Source organism: Corvus moneduloides, chromosome 1 (genome assembly GCF_009650955.1).
Source record: "Corvus moneduloides isolate bCorMon1 chromosome 1, bCorMon1.pri, whole genome shotgun sequence".
Taxonomy (NCBI): Eukaryota; Metazoa; Chordata; class Aves; order Passeriformes; family Corvidae; genus Corvus; species Corvus moneduloides.
Genome location: NC_045476.1, coordinates 158,477,202 through 158,498,654, shown reverse-complemented (window position 1 = coordinate 158,498,654; position 21,453 = coordinate 158,477,202). Strand labels below are relative to the sequence as shown.

The 21,453-nt window shown below is 42.4% G+C and overlaps 1 protein-coding gene across 2 annotated transcripts in view; it reads right to left on the bottom strand.

The window, feature by feature from the left end:
* Positions 1-5,753: 5,753 nt before the first annotated feature.
* CCN4 (cellular communication network factor 4) overlaps positions 5,754-21,453 on the bottom strand; it is a 34,995-nt gene continuing 19,295 nt past the window's right edge. Inside the window, exons 3-6 of one of the 2 annotated variants that reach the window (XM_032133837.1) lie at positions 13,102-13,381; positions 9,106-9,363; positions 6,990-7,183; positions 5,754-6,135 (exon numbers count right to left, since the gene is read on the bottom strand). In XM_032133837.1, coding sequence (XP_031989728.1) covers positions 5,836-6,135; positions 6,990-7,183; positions 9,106-9,363; positions 13,102-13,381 — 1,032 coding nt within the window. In that variant the 3' untranslated portion in view covers positions 5,754-5,835. The remainder of the gene's footprint in view (positions 6,136-6,989; positions 7,184-9,105; positions 9,364-13,101; positions 13,382-21,453) is intronic. The other variant, XM_032133847.1, reaches the window with a different exon arrangement.

Sequence of the window (21,453 nt, the reverse complement as noted above, 5' to 3'; positions counted from 1 at the left end):
AGATCTCTCCAGCTAGGAAATTGTCATTTACTGAATGACTGCAATATGTTTTCGTTTAGTTTAGTGACCAAATCAAAAAAAAATCTGAGTTCTTTATCACCAGCTGCCAATGTTTAACATTGATCTGATCCTATGGTGATTCCCTCCCTGCTGCTCATGTGTGTTTGGGGCAGGGGAGTTCCTACAGAAGTAGAGCCTCACACAGGGTCATCACTTCATCTGGAAAGTGCAAAGTACTCAGGAGATGATGGGTTTCCCAGACTAGTGAAAGCAGCCAGGAAGCCCTTCGCACAAGATTGTGTGCTGGGCAGCTGCCACACAGGTCAGCAGAGGCTGCAGAGGCCAGATGGATCTTCTGGTGCCTGTAGAGACAGCAGTGAAATATGGTACCTTTGTTGAAAGCTATTGCCAGAGGCACAGTTGACTGGAAAATGCTTAAAAATGTAGAGAACTGCCCTTCCTGGAAAAAAAAAAGACACACTGAAGGAGAAGGCTGGGGAGAATGAGGAGAAGGCATTTTCTCATGACACACAAGCCCAACTGACCCATCTCAGACACTTTGAGTGGCCTCCTGTCCTGGACTAAGTTCCTGTCAAGGCAAGTAACATACTTCAGGCTGGAAGGCAAGCTCGATTTGTGGAAAAACACTACAGGCATTTTTTCCTAGAATTAAAAGGTAGAATCCTTACTGGAGTTAGCTCTGAGGATATGTAAACGAAGTGATATGAAACAATGACTCTTTAATTTAAATGCTTTTCTCCATGTCTTTAGTAACCTTGTTTGAACAATTTCAGTTCGTATGGCTGTTGCAAACAGGTTACTCTTGCAATTTCTCAAGACAGCTGGTAATGAAGACATGCTCAGGCAGTTTGAGTAACCCACTTCAATTTGCTCAAAGACTCTAGACCTCTGTCCGAAGTCCAGTAAGAGTGTTGCAGAAAAAAAATCCCAAATGTTGAGCCAGAAACAGACCAGCAAAGGAATGTGACTTGGGAAATAACTGGCTTTCCCAAGCTGCCAAAATATTCACAATGGAGGAAATAGTCTCAGACCACCAATTTTTTTACCACATTACTGGCTCTTTACTTTTAGGTGTCCTCTAGTTCACAGCTTTGTCACAGATTGCAAATGCACACTCAGACATTGGCCAGGCAAGGAGATTAGAAAAGTAAAAGAAATGTCAGTCACAGACGTATTTCACCTTCATTTGCTTGCCTGAACTTCTAAATGAGGTGTGAGTCACCGATGCATTAACCATTTGCCACATATTTAAGATCTTTAAACCACAGCAGCAACGTGCCATCTTAAGAAACCTCACCATGATGCTTTATGAACAAGTAAAGTGTTATATAGCTGGAGTAATTCAGACTGACACTGCCAAACCAATCTGGTTTTCCCATTAATTTTTCATGTATTTCAGTAAATAAAGCTTACAGAAATAACTCTGTTGAAATGTTAAAACTGGAAGGTCACAATTTGAGAAGGTAAATGTATGGGTATGCGCCTCTAGATAGTGAGAACACTGTCTCTGTCAGTTTAATAAGCTGCTTGTTTCAAAATTCCTTCAAGAAAGCTGGGACAAAAAAATCCCAGGGTTTAATTTACAAGATGACACAGTCTTTCTGAATGTTGTAGTTTTCCTGGAATATTATATACGCACAGCACAGCCCTAGTGAACACATCAGAAATACGACAACTGCACTATACCCTGTGTCCAGTGGCATGCACACCAAAATGGTGTTTTAAATTCCAGCCAACACTCTGTGGAAAGGCATTTTAATAAGTTTCATGCCTACTTCTTTAGTGAGTAGATAATGTGCTTTCTGGGGCTCCCAGACAAGGTGGCTTGAGCTACTGTTCTGACTCTGGTGAAGCCTCCACAGAAGGGTAATGGCTATGGTCACTGGAGATAGCTGGAGTCTTGCTGCTCATGCCAACATGAGCAGACCTTCAAAATCCCACCCTTCATCCTTGACTCAGACTACAGGACCAACAGGATGATTGCCATGAGCTGGATGTGTGCCAAACTGTCTTGGTTTAGGCTGGATTGAAAAATTGTCACTCTCATCCTTTCTTTAACCTTTCACTTGACCATTGCGGCAGAGGGGTCTGATCCTGGTATCTCCTCAGTGCTATAATTGTTCTTCCTTGGATGGTGGCATTGCTTTCAGGTCCCAGCAGAGACCTAGGCCCATTGCACAAATGTACAATGAGCATCAGTTCCTGCTGGAGGAGTTTTCACTCTCAGCAGAGGCAAGAACAGTAGGGCCTTGTTGTTGTGGCTCTGAAGTCCTGAGGAAAAGGGAAGCAAAGGGCTGGATCCATGAATGAAAGCCTTTGGGGATCTAGGTCCTCTAGGAATTAAAACAGTAACCACAAAAGTACTTTTGTAAAGATACATGATTTGCCCAGGCACAGAGGGAGTCAGGAAACTGAATCTAAAGCTGATCTGTTGCCTTAGTCCTAGGGCTAATCTGCTTGTAAACATCCATTAAAACAAAGGATCTCAAATGCACCACAGAGTGCAGATCAAGTTAATGGGCTACAAGTGATGCTCTTCCCTGTTCAGAGCCAACCAGTTGCACAAGCAGAGCAGTAGAGCTAACAATGCTTGGTTTCCTATAGATTTGTGTCCCATGTCCCCACAGAACTCCTTTACAGCAGTGTAACAACCACTGTTCCCTGTCCGTGATTCCTTCAGCTCTGCCTCCTCCATGGCTACTTGTTTCTGGCTGGCAAATCTGCTTGAAACCCCCTTTATGCTGCTGCTGGGGTGGGTGGGCCACACTGCAGATGTGCTGGGTGCATTGAGTGCATGGAAGGTGTGCATGGGCTTGACGGGGACAATGCGTGGGCCTCTTCCCTGCCCTGCTCTTTGATTTCATTTTTTACTGCAGGAATTGCAATGCTTCTGAGATCTTTACACTTCTGCCTGCTTTGTTTGACATTTCCCACAAAGGGACTGCCTGACAGACAAACAAGTGAACAGTGTGGCTGCATACGCCTGGTTTCCTTAGGAAACCAGGCTAGAAACAGAAACATCTTGGGCACGTTGGGCAAGATCTGTGGTTTCCAGGCATCCACTTCACAAAAAACTGACACGCACTGGAGCTGCTGGTCATGTATTAGCTTTCAATAGCTTCTTTTATCTTGCAGTGAAAGCCATATGTTTCAGCCACTACAGCATTTGATTGCTGTGGTTACAGCATTAACTAATTGCAAAGCAAAGCAAGCCAATTGAGGGACACAGTTATTTATACATGATCTGGTCCTGTTTTCTTCCTTCCTTATGTGTACATGTAAGATGGAGAAAGACTGACTGTACATATAAACACATATTACACATGCTCTCCTTTTTATGCACCATAGGAACATATATATGTAAATATATACATTTATATGTATATTCATGGGCATGTTTCTATATAGTTTTATATATAATATTATATACAACATTATATAGGTGCCTGCACATAATATTTTATAGGTGTGTATATATACACATATAAATGTGTATATATGTATTTATTTCTATAGATGCACATACATATATGTCTATATACACACATGCATATATATGGCATTTTAAGATGGACAAGAATTAGAACACAGGGTTCCAAGCCATATTTAGGGGACGTGATTGAGAAAGAGGTCCTAGTGTTGCTTCCCTATAGCATCTCAATACAAACCATTTTTCTTTTTGGAAAACATTGTCATCTTCTTGGCCAAGGCCTCTTTTTTTGTATGTTCACATGGAACTTTTTTACCAAGGGATGGAGTTTGAAATGTAACATTCTCAATCTTGCAAGTGCTGAGGTCTCATGTGACTGGAGGCAGATAAGTCAGGTATGACCTCTGCTGTCACATCATCCAGGCCAAGGCAGTCATGAGGCTGAATCTTGCAAAATGCTGGCAGCCTCAGGTTCCTTACCAACAGAGAAACAAAGAGAAGAGGTGTTTTGCACCTGCATTGGAACATGCGGGCAGGGATCACCCTTCTTTTCTGCCACTGGAGATTTCATGGAAGTTTCAAAAAAGAAATAAAGCTTTAAATTCAGGAATGACCTAGCTCTATGAAAAATATTTGGGCCAAATCCTTACATACAAACTAAGATGCTGTTGGTGTTAAGAGCTTTTGAATATATAAAGCAGTTTTCCTAATTGTTTTTACACAGGTATGGCATTATTTTCAGCCCACTCACAAGAACTTTAATTTATCATAGCCAGAAAAATTTATGTCTCACAGAAACTAATCAAGCTTCTGCTACGTTATCAAGATGAAGGCAGACAATTTGCCAGCTGAAAGTAAAGCAAAATTAGCAACTGCACCATCACAAGTTCAGCCTCCATGATCTCCAGATCATGTGTCACTCAGAAGTTTTACTGTGCCACCAGGGATTTTGGAAGTGGATACACAATTCTCCTGTTCATGCAGAAGCACTATTCTGCTCTCCCAAGTGAAGCAATAGCAAACATGTCATGGGGCATGGCTGCTGTACTAACAATTTATCGGAGAAAAAACTGGCTCCACCATCCTTCAGTGATGATAAATTTCTTACCTGGAAAGGTAATGACAGGGTTTTTTTCTTCACTTAGCTGACATTTGCATGTGAAACCATTTCTGTAGAAAATGTTTGGATTGATATTCACTCTGAGTAGAAGCCCTGCTGGAATTAATGCACCAGAAGCTATGCCAAGGGTTGCCTTTCCTCCTGCATCCACACATTCTCAGAGCTGATGGGAAGCCTAACGCCAGTTTTCTCATTTAGCACATCTCCTTTCCCCTACCCCAGTCATGTAAAACAATGATTTGTGTTACTGGCAAGGTGGCAGTGGGAAGAGGGACCAGTGTGCTGGTAACACCATGGGGAGCAGGAGGCAGTGGTAGGCCCTGGACACAGACCACACAACTTCTATCTGAATAAGTGGGTGCATGAGGTCTTGTCCTTCATCTCTTATCTGGCTCTCTACATTTCATCTGCAGAGATAGCCTATACATCACCTGTGGATTAGATTTTCACTCTGGGGTGGCTGTTAGATGACCTATCCTGAAAATATGATTTTCACTCTGGGGCACCTGTTTTGGATTCAGTCAGGCTGTTCAAGATCAGAGCAGGCAGAGAATTGTGAAAATGTTCCTGGCACAAGATACTTTAAGAGACTGAGGTGAGTCCAAGGAGACCAGGACACAGAAGTTCTTGGACCCAGCCTGTAGTAGTGAGAGACAGGCTCATCACACAGAGATTTCAGGAGAAACGTTCTTCTCCCTAGGCTTTTGCCATAAAATTCACCATGGAGTAGGATCTGACTGAGAATAATAGAGAGGTGATTCTAGGACTGATCTCAGTGTGACAGATGCTAGACCTTAGTTGCAAGGGTCAGGCCATCAAATTCTGGTGTCTAGTGTTGAATATAAAACATATATATCAGTCTTCCAGCTTAGACAACCACATTCAAGCAATGACAATATGGATGTCTGAATCTTATGTTTAAGCTAATGACAGCCATACTTTTGTTGTCATATTAGTGTACTGTTCCTTCCTATGGGCAATTAAACTGCTGGCCTAGTAAATGACAGTGCCAACAGAACTGTCATTTAAGTCTCAGTGTCTGTACATAAAGGAATTTCTGGCTGCTGGTAATGGATGAAGACCTATTAGAATAAAAAATCCCATTTGTTTAAGGCATCTCCAAAAACAGTGGCAAAACAAAGAGATTTAACATCCTAACTCAGGAAAATAACAAATTTTACATTTGCAGTGGATGAAGATTCTCCTTTTATTTTAAAACCTCTGTAAAATCAGAGCATCAGGTCAATTCCATCATTCAGCCAATTTAATTAGCGATTTCAGAGTAATCATGGTAATGAGCCAAGTCGGCAAAGATGTCATTGGGGTTCCTGCAGTTCAGGTTGCAAAAACAAGCATTGATCCACATGATTTTCCAGGAAAACTCAGTTCCATCTGGGCACTGAAACCTCACTTCAATAGTCTTGGACTTGTAGGGTGTGCAGCACCTGTTGTCTGTGCAGACACCGCAGTATTTGGGCCTGTATGGGCTCTTGCTCACACATCCAGAGATGGTGTAGTTCCTGGGTTCGTTGGCCCTGTAGACAGCCAAGCACTTCTTCCCAGGCTAAATAAGAGAAGAAAATAAAAACAAAGAGATTAATATTCAGTGCTGACACAGGTAGGACATAAAACTCACCTTGCTCTCTACAACTACCTGAAAGGAGGTTGTGGCAAGATGGGGGAGATCAGGGGGGACAGGGGATTCAGCCTCTTCTAGCAGGTTAATAGTGACAGGAAAAAGGGAAATGGCCACAAATTGCACTGTGAGAGGTTCAGATTGGGTATGAGGAAAAGTCTCTTCACTGAAAGAGAGGTTAAGCATTTGAACAGGCTGCCCAGGGAAGTGATGGAGTCACTATATCTGGAAGTATTCAAAAAACAAATAGACGTTGCACTTTGCAGTGTGGTTTATTGGGCATGGTGGCATTCAATCGAAGGTTGGACTTACTGATCTTGGACATCCTTTCCAACTTTAATGATTCTATTATTCTATTCTATGATTCCTATGTTTAAAGGGGTTTGTAAGTGTTAGAAAGACTTTTACAGCCCTGACCTAGGGCGTGTGAAAGACTTACACATTTAGACATATGGACCTAAAAGCTGCAAGTAGGATATTTGCATAATAGAGTTCATAGCTGTGACCAGACGTGCAGCCCTGCTTTTCTGCCAGCTGAGTACAGGGCTGTCTGAGCCAGCCTCGAGCACAGCAGGCTTGGCTTGGCTTTCCTTGCAAGGACCTTTTGGCTGAAGTTAAAACTCTCAGGGAAAGGTTTTCATACCAGCACAGGCAGGATAAATTTTGGAACTCTGCAGCACAGTAAGTCCGTGTAGAAGTGCAGCCTCATGAGGCCTGAATGCTGCCAAAGAAAGGCTGACTCAGTGTCCAGCTGAAGTGGTGCACACAGAAGTGGTCCCCACCTTGATGTGCTGGGTTATATCCACCTCGCAGGGCCTCATGTTGCACAGGCGGCTTTCCTTCAGGAGCCGGCACTGGTCGTTGTCATTGGAAATCCTGGTGGAGATGCCCAGCCCACAGGTCTTTGAGCAGGGACTCCAGGGTGAGGTGTGCACGATGCAGTTCTTCTGCCAGGCTTCATCCTCTCCCTCGTATGCTGCAGAGACAGATTAACCCCACATTATTTAGCCCAGGCAGCTTTACATATTAAACACCCTCTTCCCAGCTCATTGCACATTCAGGCCACTAACCCAAATAATTAAACCACAGCGAAGTGGCTCAGCATTCCTGTGAACCCCCTCATCCCACCCCCTTTGTGCTGACCTACTTGTGCCAGACTCTCCAGTGCTGTGAGCGCTTGGGGCCAGGGCTCATTCCTTTACTCCCCCTCACAGCCTCGCACAAGGGGGTCCTTGTCTGGGACCCCCAGGTGCTGCCACAATATAAACAATTACAGAAGCCTGAGCCAGCGGGTGGAGATCTGATCTCACCATGAAGGTTTATTTCTGAGCTCATTCAATTGGTTCCCTGTAGCAGAAAGTGGTCAACAGTCTCTGCTGGATGGCAGAGGGCTTGGGAAGCAGCCACAGCCTTTCACTGGGAGGAAGAACAGCTTCAATAGCTCTCAGAGAGCTCAGCAGCCATTTGAAGAGAGGGTGGGCTCTGTTTTGAAAGCAGCCAACAACCCCAGTTCAGGTTCTGTCCCAGCCTCAGCCAAAGTCCCCACTGCTTTACAGCTCACAGGACAGTCCACAGGCAAAACTCTGGTAGAAACTGCTGCATTGAGCTTGCTCAATGTTATATTTATTATTATATTAATTATTATATTAAACGTAATAAATGCTAGTCTGACTTCTATAAGACTTCTTACAGGAGAAAAGTCAGGAAAGCAAAGTGGTATTTTGCCCATTTTGGGACACAGGCCATGAGGACATGAGGCCAGTTTCAGTAGTACATATTTTGAATCTGGACCCACCTCACATTTCAGAGCTATCAGAAACAGAGAATCAAGGGCTAAACTCTGGTGGTTTTAACTCACAAAATGAAGAGAGAGGCTTTCTTTTGTGCAACAAAAGTACAGACCAAGGTTTGGGAAAGAACTGTTACCACCAAGGAACCAAAATCTTTGTTTACAACAACCGTCCTACCTCTCCTTGAGCTCTGCTTTTGTGAGATGGTCTAAAATATGGAGCTAATGTGGCTGGATGGATTCACTACAGTGCATCACAGGGCATTTTGATGATAAATTTAAGACATATGGCAAGCTGAGTCCATCTTAAGCATTTGAGACAATGCTTGAGGCAAATGATACCACTTCTGTGCAGTGGACTATGTGATCGTTACTATAAATGTGAGTGTGAGGAAAGAAAGTTTAATGATGTCATCAGTTCAGAACTGATGAAAAGCTACACTACCAGAAAGACAATTTAGCCCAACTCACAGTGAAACTTCCACACAATAACTGCCTTCAGGGTGCTGTGTAAGTTTGAGGCTCCTAAGATACAGGGGCTTTAAAATTGCACTACAATAGCAATATAACCCAGACATAAAGCCTCAGTCCCAAATTAAACTGAACCCATTCTCTCTCCCAGAGAGTCCAAACTGAGGGGGAAAAAAAAAAAAATGAAGAGTTAAAAAGGACTTGTGACATCTTCAGAGTTCCAGCAGATGTGTCCTTCAAACAGGGCTTTGGCACACAGAATTCCAGAATGGTTGCATGAGAGTGTTTGATGAATATCATACTCATAGGCTCATGGAATGGTTTGGGTTGGAAAGGACCTTAAAGATCCTCTCAATTCAACTCCCCTGCCATGGACAGCCACCCACTAGATCAGGTTGCTCAGGGCCCCATCCAGCCTGGCCTTGAACAGGGAAGGGGCATCCATATCCATATTGTTGCTGAGGAGTTCTAGCACACCACTGGTGCTTGCCTGTCCTGTGCTTCAGCACATGCTGTGTGGGAGGCCCTGTGTCCCTCACAAAGATTAGACACCTGACAGGTCTGGCAGTACAAGCTGATACTTTGCTTGTAGACTCCGCCAGATGGCAAAGGAGAGATCTGCCTCACTCCCACCGTACCTGCAGAGGAGATGTGACGCGGAGATGTCTTCCTGATTTTCCTGGAGTCATCACAAATCCACTGCTCACAGCACTTCCCTGCCATCTTTATCAGCTTGGGGTTTGGGCACCAGACAAGTGGAGGACGTGAGTTTGTGCACATGGGAACACAGCCCACAGCCCCATTAATGCACGTGCAGTTGTATTTGCAGTTGGGCTGAAACGTCTCCCCATTCTTATACCTGACTCCATTGAGGACACATCCTACACCAACAATCTCTGAAAAGAAAGAAAAAGAGAGAAAAACACACAGAGAACCATTAAACTAATGCTGGCAACAAACAGCTCCGATGTGTTCCTTTACCAAGCTGATCCCTGGGCTGGCAGTGCTGCGGGGAGATGTGTTCAGCCTGATGCTGAGCCAGGTGTAGTCATAACATCTAGGAAACAGTTTCCATTCTAAATCACAGCAAAAACAAGAGAACCTTTTAATGCTTCAATTAAAAAATAAGTTAGAAAATAAACAAGTTTTATCCACAAATTCTTACTTAAAAAAAACCAAAAATATTTAATGGCACAGTGGTAGGAATTATTCATGGAGGAGCAATCAAAGTAGTTTAAAAATGTATTGAGTGAAATTTGAGGTTTTCAGAGACATAAGAGGGGACTTCATGGAGTTGCACACATGACACAGCTGTTCACAACACCTGTGTATGTCTGAAGCAGAAGGGGAGGACAAACAAGGTAGCAAAGGAGCACCTAAATGGCACTGGATTCCTACATTTAGAAAACTGGATCTTACGTGCTTTATCACAGAGCAGTTTTCTTGGAAAATGAGGTACACATTATAAAGCCATAAAAATAAATATTTGATGTATTTTTTTTTATAAAATCCCTAAGAATGTCAAGCCTTTTGATTGCCCATGAAAAGGAATCACACAGCAGCTTTTTTTGTTCGTTTGTTTTGTTTCAAATTATGGACAGTTATTTGTAAATGGTGGTTTCCAATGGAAAATTCAAACTTCAGTTTCTTGTTTGGTCACATGGAGGCAGTGCACACACACTGGTTGGGTTGCTTATGTTTTGAGTCTGGTCAGAAATGGAGCTGCTTCCGGAAAACACAAATTGAAATGCTGGATTAAAATTCTGCAAAGGCTTCCTATTTTTAGAATGAGCTGAATGAAAACATCAAGCACAAATCCTTTCTTCTGCACAAAAATGAGAGCTGCTGGAATTTGAAGCACAGATCTAGATCTCCAGTTCATGGTCACCTCCAATTTTTGTAATGCTTAAGCCTTTGTACTGAAAAGTTATCACTCAGCGCTGGAGCTGGGCCTGAAAATTCAGAGAGACTTCTAGTTATGCACAGATTATGAGAGTCCAAGAAAATGCAGTATGTCCTGGTGTTTTCCTATGAGCATATTCCTCCTGGATTATGTTAACTCAGTCTCCTGCAGGTCTCATCCCCATGAGAACATCCCCAAACACAGACAGTGGGGCTGCTGAATTCCTTCACGCAGAACCTCCCTGAGTCTGCATCAAAATAAAGCGATTTGGAGGCACATCCCTATTCCCAGCCCAACATGCACAACACCTGCCTCACCCCCTAGGCCTGTGCTCAGCACCCTGCTGCCTCTGCTTTGGTGCAGAGAAAAGCCAACAAGAAAAGCAGAGTTGCAGTGACTCCCAGCAGGTTTCCTATTTGCTGTCTGGGAGGTTAGATCCTGGGACACACCTCAATATGTCAGTCCAGATACAGCCTGAATTTCCCCCAGTTTGACCGCATTACCTTTCCCAACACCAGTCCCTAACTCTTTCAGCATCTTTAGTTTCCATAAATTATATTGTCTGTAGCCCTTCACGCCCTGTATTCTCTAGATCTAGCTGAAGGGACCCATGTGCAAACATTGTCCTCACAGCAGTTAGTCCCCAACAACACCCAGCACAGGACTCCCACTCACAGGAGCTTTCAGTCACCAGGTCAGGATAGAAGCTGGTGGGCTCAGAGTGGGGTGATGCAGCCTATCTGTGGCCCAGGGTATAAAAAAACATGTCAGCAGACCCTGTCATGTGCATCTACCTGGGTGTTGAAAACAAGGGATAGGCCACAGGTTTCTCTGGCACTCAGAGACAACCTGCTTCACATCCTAGCCATGGAAAGACCTTTCTCTTGTTCAGCTGTGCACACCATAACACCCCTCACCAAATAACCATAAATGTCAAATAATGGGGTACATTGTCATGGCAGTAGGGAAGTGAAAGCACAGACTGGGAATCCCTCCAAACCTCACTGGAAAAGCTGGGAGTCAATCTTCCTTCATCACAGTGCTGCTGCCACAGGCACACTGAGTGCCTGTGATGTGTGGGAGGACTGCAAAAAACCAAGAGATATCCAACTAAAAAAACAACTATTTAAAATAAATAAACAAATGCAAAGCAACATGAAGACCTTTAAAGAGGCCTAGGAAGGCTGATAGCTTTGAGACAACATCCAGCCTGTTTTCCTCTCCCAGCACAGGGCCAGCTGTAACGATGTCATTCTTGACAATGTTTGTCTAACCTGCTCTTACAGACCTCCCATGGATGTTCTACACACACTCCAGACAATACATTTGAATGATCTCATATCCTCTTTTCTTAACCTTAATCTTTTCTAATCTTGAAAATCACTGTTTAAGCTTACAGCTCCTAGCACGTAACTTCTCTTGTTGTTATTTTGCCTGTATGCTACAAAAAAATCTGGTTAGACTCCACCTTTTGCATGCTTGCTTTTTTTTTTTCTTTTTTTTTTTTTTTTTTTTTTTTTTAAATGGCTGAGACAGTGCAAAGACAAGGTCATTTCTTACTGGACTTCTCACCCTTCTGCTGAGGAAGAGCAATGCCTAGTATCATTTCTCTGAGAATCTGCCAGCTGCCCTGAACCTCTTAACTCCTCAGACCTGCCCCCTGTGTAACCTCTGCTCATATTCTAAGTTTATTGAAGCCCACAGTTTGCAATTCTTTTCCTCTTCTGTGGATCAGTTATTCTGTCTGTCCATCTCAGTCAGCTCGCATCCAGGTTTCCTTTCACCTTTACATTTTCTTTTAGATCATTTGGTGTTATGTTCCAGCCCAGAAGACCCTCCAGCTAAATGGCTTTTTCCTGTTTATGAACCTAAAGCCATGACCATATGTTCTAAAAACCTACTAAAAAGTAGACTTTCCGATCAGCAATCTGTGCGGTTGTGCTCATGATCCTTCTGCTTTTAATCATTCCTAGAGTAATGATTTTCAATAATTTCTGACTTTTATGAGAGGGTCAGATTCCCCCTCATGTTTTGGAACTCAGAACAAGTGAATATACTCTCAACACACAAAACACTACCTAATTTCTTTTTGCACTTCTTCTTGAAAAGCATTCCAGTCATATGGAACCAAGAGTTTGTTATGGCAGGCAGGAAGAAATCCTTCTGCCTCATAGCAGCTAACCTGACTGTAACCATTGTAAAATCAAGGCTTAGACCTCAATTTGTAACTGACAAGCTCCGATAGGAGATAGTTCATTCCTGACCGTCTTGACAGGGTATTCTACAGACCACATGCTATCCTTCCAAGCTATCCACTATAGGGAGCTAGCCAAAAGTGTCCCCTTAATGCCATGGTTTTCATGCAGGTGCCCATATTGCTTGTTTTTAAATCCAGCTGCCCACCTATCCTTCCTTCATCCCCAACCCAGTACAGCACCTTCTCCTGTTACAGGGAGTACAGAATAATCTATTTGCATGTATGGAGACTTTCATATGCTGGTTGGTCTTTGCTCATGGCTGCAGCCAGATCAAAGATCAGGAATTCAGATGTCATTTCTCATCCAGCCAACTGCCCTGAGAACAAAGATGGCTACAAGGGAATGAAAGGTGATGCACGGAGGAGCTGATGACCGTGCAGCCAGGTCTCTAATGAGATAAATCTCAGCCCCTGCTCAGACCGACAGGAGGTGCCAGTGTATATCTAAGTCAAAAATATATGTACATCACTTACGTGCACATACTCCTATTTCGTACCTAGGTCTGTCTCCACTGTAGTCACAGTACAAGCCCCTGTGGAAGTCACAGGTGTCGGCCTCAGTGCAGCTCTCTCCACGCTGCTTGGCACACGTCTTGCAGCAGTCACAGCCGTCTGTGACCAGGCTGATGCCGACCGCGCACCGGGGTGGGGACTTGGGGCACTCGCAGGGCCACTTGCAGTACTGAGTCCGTGTGTAGGTCTCTGTCGTGGCCAGGACAGTGCTGGTCATGGTGAGGGAGGTCTGGGCAGTGGCCTGCAAATAAAGAAACACAGCTTGGAAAGTGCCACAGAGAAATGGAGGCTGAAAACCCTGTGGTGCTTAGTCCTCAGCTGACTGAAAAAAACTCAGACAAACCAGCCTGCAAGTCAGTTCAAAACTTGATAATCAGATAAAAAACCTGATCAAGGTTAGTCAAGGTAGAAAAGGGATATCATGTAACACAGTGATCCAATTCCAGGTCGCTATTACTGAGATCGTGGAGTACTGGGACACTGTAGTTTATATCAAAACCCACAGAAGGTAGACGCTCGTTACATTCTGCACTGTTAAACTCTGGGTTGCTCTGCAGAGCAAACTCTGGATGACATTTAACAACACCAGAGACATTTGTGGTGCAGGAAGGGTGAAAATCAGCCCAGTGACAAAGTAAAGATTTCACTTTTCCAAGAGGATCACTGCACAGAAAACCCATGCTATACATGGGGGTCAAGCAGGGCACAGTATCTCAGGCAGAGAAACAAATGGAGTTATTCACATTCTGTCAGCAGCAGATGGAACATGGCACTGCTTGGGCACATGTGGTCTAGAAGCCCTTTCTAGTGCTGCAAAAAATAAGTGTGTAACCTCAAAAACTTCAGACAAAGAAAGTCAGGCTCTAGAAATTGCCAAGGAAATTCCATCCATTGCTGCCTTCGTTGTACTGTACTTTATATCCCCTGTGTTTTTTCCTCTTTGCAGTTTGTCTCAAACAAAAGGCTTTCCAACAGCTCTCCATGAAGAAAATGCCTCACCCAGGAGTTTGTGGGAAAAAACATCCCCAAGAATTACAACCCCACAGTGGGTGAGCTACCCATCAGGATACCTCTGCAAAGACCCTTCACTGTTTTTTACAGTTTCTTTGTTAGCAGGCTTGGATTTTATTAAAGTACATTTCTAAACCCACTACTGTTGTATCTGAAGGTGTATTTAAATATCTTGATAATTGGTTGTCCTATATTTAGAACACTAAATTGTTAACACATTGCTAATCACTGCCAAATAGACAATGTGTTTGCTCTGGGCATAATTCCCAATTCCATTAAGGCCCCTTTTACAAACATTTGGCCTGAAAGTTGGCTTAAAAACACCTTTAAACTCATGTTTAAACTAAAACATACCAATATAATTTACTCCCACTTTAAGGCTCCTTGATGCTGTCAGAGTTGTTAAAAGAGGAACATTCAGATTGATGAAAAGCCCTGGCCTTTTAATCGTAGGATTTTTCATTCCTCTCACAATAATTTGAGTAGGTGCAATAATCTGCCACTTGAGAAGAGAGGCCTCTTCAAGTGCAATAAACCTATTTACTCTGTTGCTGATCATTAAAAAAAGTGCTTAATAATCAGATCCAGATGCACAGACAAAAGTCACACAGCTATTGAAAGAGCTCATTGCCACAGCCCAACCCCGTAAGTAAATCCCTTCACCGTCCCTTGTTTCTATTGTCAACATGAGCAAGCAAACAGCTTCTCCCTGTGCAGATATGAAAGTGCCTGTGAGCCAACACACGTAGCAAAGAGGAGCCCTGATACTCCTGTGGGTTTAGTTAATATGTGAAGGACTGAGGATGAATTCTTGTAAAGGACTGAATAGCTAGGAGACATTTGGTGGCTTGTGAGAGACAGGAGTTTGGAGTATTTAACAGCCCCTCCTTAGGTCCGAAAGCTGAGCTGGCCAGCGAAGCCTTTCCAGTGTCCTTACAGAGAGGACCTGTTGTGGTTCTTGGATGTGCTGGCTGAAATCTCCAGTGGTGTGGCTGAGTCCATTGCAAGGACACAGTATGGGCTACATAGGCATCTTCAGATAATCAGTATGGACAGGGATCAAAGTACTATCACTCCTGGGTTTTACAAGCAGGGAAGGCTGGAGTGATGGAATTGGCCTCATGTCCTAGGCTCCATCACCACCTAAGCAAAACCCAGCCTTTGTAAATTGTTGTCCACCAGGCTCTTTAAAAGTGCATAACCTGTACAGCCTCCAAGCTCTCCTCTCTCCCCTCCTAAGTCCCTCAGACCTTTGCTATGGGAGAAAAAGTTCTGTAGATTTAGAAAAGTATTGGCTTTCCCATTTCCATGGTCAGCTGCCATCACTGGAATACCTAAGTCTCTTTGGAAAAGTTATTCAGCCCTACTACTTCAATGTCCCAGAACATTTTAGAAAATAGACACTTCCTTATTAATGGTTAAGTCATCACGACTAATGCTTTCCACGAGTGCTATCAACAGGAAATCACACTGCAAGGGCCTTCCCCAATGGCCATTCTTCACTAGAAAAAAATGCCAAACAAACAAAAAAATATAATTTAAGGTTTCAGGAATTGTGTATTTATGGTCAATATGATGCATAGGAAGACAATGACTTTGTAAGAAATCTGAAATAAGAGCAAAGAGAAAATGAACACCAAAAGTCACAGTAGTGGGGATCTGACAAATTTGTTTTAAAATGTCAGAAAGATAAAAGAATATGCCTGTTAGGAAATTAATTTTCCCAAGTACTGGTAATTAACCTGTTTCATTTAATTATTCTTCAATCTTGGAGTCTACAGATTTGTTATCTTGGATGCCAAGGAGAAAATATTCCACCAAAATTATTCATGAGTTCTAATTTTTCTGCTTCTGGAAGTACAAACCCATTCTCATTAAAACAAGATGAAGCCTTTCTCACCCTGCCATGCCTGATAACTCTCTATTAAAGTCACTCCTGATTTATGCTTGGCAAACTTCAAAATTACTTTCTTTTTGCATCTGCAGAGCAGATTGCTAGCAACAATTTCTAGCTAATTTCTGTCTTCACATTCAAGAGGAGAGAAAGAGAAAATAAAAAATTACCCACTGTCTGCCATAGCCACAAACTGAGCATTTTTAATAGTCAGGAGTTTTACTATCCAGATTTCAAGATACAAAATGGATAGCAGCATTTCAGCAGCACATTCTTCCTACTGGCAAAGTATATTTTAAATCTGTCAAAAAATACTGCAATTGTAAGTACGTTTTAGTTTTGAAAACTGGAAAACCCAGGCTATGGTGTTGACACTAGTGTATATAGCCCAAACTACAAGCCAGGCAGATTTATTGCAGCACTTTTACATAATACATGAGGAGCCTCCATCTTAGCTTTAAAGCAGCAAAACATCACAATATACTCCTTTGCTTCTAGTTTTTACAGATGTTTAAAAATACATTCATGTGTACTGATTTTACTGTTTCAGTACTGCAAGATCTTCCTCTTAAAACCTTTTTCTTTCGAGTATTTTTCTCATCAGCTTGGTGAAAGTAGGGAGAAGCTATCCATGTTCTTCCCTTCCAGTTTATTGATGGGAAATGTTCAGAAAAGATGGTGACTTCTAAATTGGATTCCTCTGGCTATCAACAGAGCTGCAGAAATGGTTCCACGGTAGCAGAAACTTCAGTACTTTATCACCTCTTACTGTTTTCTCCTTGATGGTAATTTGATCTCAAAGGAGAACTTTTTAGTTCACTCAGAGCTGCCCAAGCTGTGTTTTGCAGGGAACATGCCATTGGGTGGACTACATTTAATTTCTCACAGCAGAACACATTAAGGAAATATTTTTAACCTACATTCCCGATACTGCCCTTCTGAGGAAATGCCAGGTGTCATTAATGAAGGGATACGATGTGATCTGGATTATCCACTGTTCTCTATCTCTGACATATTTTCACAAGTGAAAATGATTAGTGAGGAAATTTTATTAAAACATTCTCCATGCTACAAGGTCTGACAACGTCATCCTGTCACTGTTTAGAAATAACTTCAGATTTTGAGTTTGACTGTTCTAAACAGTAACACTGAAGTTAAAAAAACAATTTTATGCAGACATTTTGGGATGCATCTCCTAGGGAAGGGTTGAGAATTTGTATGTAAAACATCTGCTTTCCCCTGGTTCCACCTACTGGCTGAACTATTCAGACAGCATGGGCAGACATGCCTGTAGAGCCAATTCCAGTTCCAAGAACCACCCTAAATATTCCCATTACCCAAAATTGTTTTGAAGGCACCCCAGGAGATTCATGCACCTTCCCAGAGTTGCTAACACCAACCTGATGCAGCAGGTTCCCAGGGGAACACAGCATCTGGAGCTCAATAAATCAGTAAAAAATGAAAAGACAAAATGAAATATAAATAATCCATTAAATAAAGCCACATACCCTTTCATCCCTCAGTTGTATTTCTGGGCAAGCATAGAGATTTCTTAGTTTCATCCCAGAGCTGACAGAAGTTAAAAACTCATAATGCTTGTCAGAGAGATGGCAATGTAAAACAGGACCTGGCTTACATCAGTGGGTTTAAGTCAGGCCCTCAGGGTAGGAGTTTGTTCTTGATTTTGCTCAGCTGAAACTTCTGTGCTGAATATTTCTGAATATTTGCATTATTATTATACCAAAAACAGGTGGGTTAACAGAAAGCCAGTTCTTACAGGGAGATCAGCAGTAATCACAGTACCATCAGGACTTCCTTGCTGTTAAACTCTTGCAACAAATCCCTAAGTCCCCATGAATGCTCATAAACTGTCGCAAGCTAATGCTAGGGACAAGTAGCATCAGGACAGAGATATAAATCAGATTCTGCAGGACACGTAATTTAATGGTCAGAGGAAAATATGATTACTCAGGGCTCAGCTTCCCCATGCATGAGGTTCTAGATACCTCATTAAAATGATCCCAGACATGAAATCTCCAGGACACATTGTGAAATAACAGACTCTGAACCCAGAAAATACACGACAGTTTTAAAGATGTCAGGTGCCAGCTGGATTTATTCTTGCTGTGCATGGTAGGTTGAGCAGAAAGGAACATTCTGCATGAAGCCAAACGTTCAATAGCCTAAGAAAATAAAATATCCCCAGTGAACCAACCATTATATGTCTGTGGATCCATGAATGATGAACAATCAGCTTCCCATAACTTTATTTTGGGAAATGTATCTGTGGGAAGAATGTAGACTATGTTTGGAATAATCTTTTCTAACTCAGTTTAGACAATTACAGAGTAAAGATTACATACATTCATCTCTTTGCCAAAAAATTGCTCATACTGGTAAACTCAGTGTGACCTCCCATTTTCTTCATATTTTTCCATGGAGTATTCAGAGGGGAGAAACTTCCCTGTTAGAAAGCAACCTGATGTTTCATAACTGTGGCCCAGTAGAAGAAGCACTTACTTAGAATAGGGTGACCTAAAAATGTTTGGGCGTTATTAACAAATTGAAACTCCACAAACAGAGATATTAAACAGCACAATTTCTGTGCTCTAAGAGCATTTTAGTCTCGTGCTGCAATGAGCTCATCCCGTGAAACAAGCTTGAACTGGAGTCTGAAAAGTAACAGGGAACATCTGGAGGAGCAACGAGAAAAGTCTCCAGAAGGTACAAGCAGACAGACTTCAGTTATAGAAAAGGGAAAGTGTGTGTGGACCATGCAAGATCACAGAGTTAAAAACGATCCTAAAACTGCCCAGTACAAGATATTGATGTATCAGCCAAAAGCTGGGTAGCAAAACCAGTATCAGTTCCAGCCTCCAGACAAGATCAGACTGCTTTGGCAGAGGCTTTACTTTGCAAGTGGCCTTGTTCTGAAATTGCTTATCTCCTTTTCAGTCATGCCTTTGAAATCAAAAGGAAGATAGTTTTCATCTTCTTACTCTCTTGGGAACAGTCTTCCACACTGAGCATAAAAAGTAAAGAAAAATCAAAAAGCTCCACTTGTTTGTTCGTTTGGTTGATTGTGGCGTTTTTTTCCCCATGGCAAGAACAGCGCTGATTTCATTAAGTTCTTCAAAATTATCTTGGTTTTCATGACTTTTTTTAAAAAATCATGATTTTTCATGATTTTTTAAAAAATAAAAATTTAAATCTGCATTTTCAAGTATCCTGAATTTTCTGTTTATGTTCCAATGAAGAGAATTTTGACTTAAAATGACTTTTCATTTTTAAATTTCAATGTTGTTTAAATTCTCTAATCTGAAGCAGTTTGCTCATCCTAGTATCTGATCTTCCCTAGAGTTGTTGATGAACTGATGAAGTCATGCATCCCTATTTCCCTTAAATAGCAACTTTCCCTCCATATCAAGTTTGCACAACTATTTCCCTCTAGCTCTGAATTTCTGAGTTGGTCACTTTATTTTCCAACTATCAAAGTTCCTTACTCCTTGAAATCCCTACTAAGGGCTAGGTATTTGCTCTCATTTTGCAATTGTTAAGTAGTTTGTTTGGATGCAATATGGAAAATAATCTGTTCTTGGTGAGATATTAATAGATCAATTAATTCACTGGGCTACAGTCTTGAACCGTCACTTTAAAAGACGTATGATGGGAGCTGGCAGGGGATGGCAACCAAGATGGTCAGAAAGAGAAAGGAGACACTGAGACACCTGGGCTGCTCTCATCCACTCTTCCCAGTGGTAGCAGGGGGCAAAACAATGGACAGCAACCACAAAATATAGCTGGGGAGGTTCTGAACACCAGGAAGGCAACTTCTTTACTAGCAGAGCAATGCACCACCAGGACAGGTCCTCCAGGGAGGCTCTGGATTCTCCGTCCTCACGTGTTGCACTCAGACCTCGAGAGGGCACGGACAACCAGCATTCCTGGCAGCCTGTGCATGCATACCTTGCCAAATCCACAGGTAGAAAATGCCCACAAACACAAACCACCACCAAGGCATCTTCACCAATTCAGTTCTGCATTGTGCTACCGAAAGTCTGCTTCTGGCTCAGGGAATAAAAACGGATCTATTTGTTAAATTGTGCATATAATGCAGACAGAAGAATTCTATTTTTTCAGGACCATCCCATCCCCTATCATAAGCCCAGCCAAAGAAAAGCTATTTGACAGCTAATTATTATTTTATTTGATAACAGGAAAGCTACCATAAATCTGGTTTTGTAGCTGGAAGATTTCAAGATAACAGAAGGAAAAAGAAGCTGCTGCTACTGCTGCTTTAATGGCCCCTTTGGAACACATGGCATGCATGGCTTCATCCAAAAAACATAGCTGTCATTTGCCAGCGTTGTATCATTATATCAAAGCCACTTCAAGACTCTCAATGAAAGATGAGCAGTCTTTGCACTGCTACATCCCTGTGGTTAAGTTAAAAACAGATGGAACCTACAACTTGTCTGAATAAACAGCAGTATTTCCAGATACTGAGTCCCACCATGAAAGGATATTTTGTGCCAAGCATGGCATATTTTGGTAATTGTGGCTCATAGTATGTTATGAGATCTGCTAGACAGAGAATACAGATGGAAGACATAGGTCAGCAACATCCCTAGGGCCAACAGAAGATGCCAGAGTTCTGCATACTCGAGGAGGACCTGAAACTAATCCAGAGTCTGACTGTAGAACATTATGATCCAGCTTGAAGTGGCATGCATTATCTTACCCCTTGACAGGCAAAATCATGGCAAAAGTCTCTTGTAGCATCTGAAGTGAGCTGGTTCTGTGTGTACAAAAGGATCAGTAAAGCAGCATTTGTACATTTGAAGCAAAGGCATCCACAGTATAGTGGTTGTTCACCTGATCTGGGTGTGGTCTGGCCATACTTCTGTGAGGAAAGCAGCTTCTCTTCACAGAATCATGGAATCCAAATGTTCAACCAGACTTTAACTAGTGCCTGAGGCTGTTTTTAGAAAACCAAATCAGGAAAGTAGTGAAACACACAGTGGGAGAGGAGTATCAGCATATTTTATCTTACACCAAGCAGGGGAAAAGAATAATGGCAGTAGCACAGTTCTAATTACCAGCAAACCCCATCCACATGATTGCTGTGCTGTGCTTGCAAGGACAAGACTTGCACCTTGGTCTCCACCACAGCTCAGCTCAGCTTGTGATACTTTCACATCTGCACTGTGAAAAATTCAGCTGATATCCCCCACCATGAGTTTCTCTGAGAAAAAAAAAAAAAAAAAAGAGGTTAAATTCCAAAGATCAAATGAAATGGTATTTAAATTAAAGAAGGGAAAGAGGCCTTGAAGATGCATCCAGACAGCAAGAGGTTGCTCTGATGTTCTGAACAAGCACCAGGCATCTGGAAATCCCTGAAAACAGGA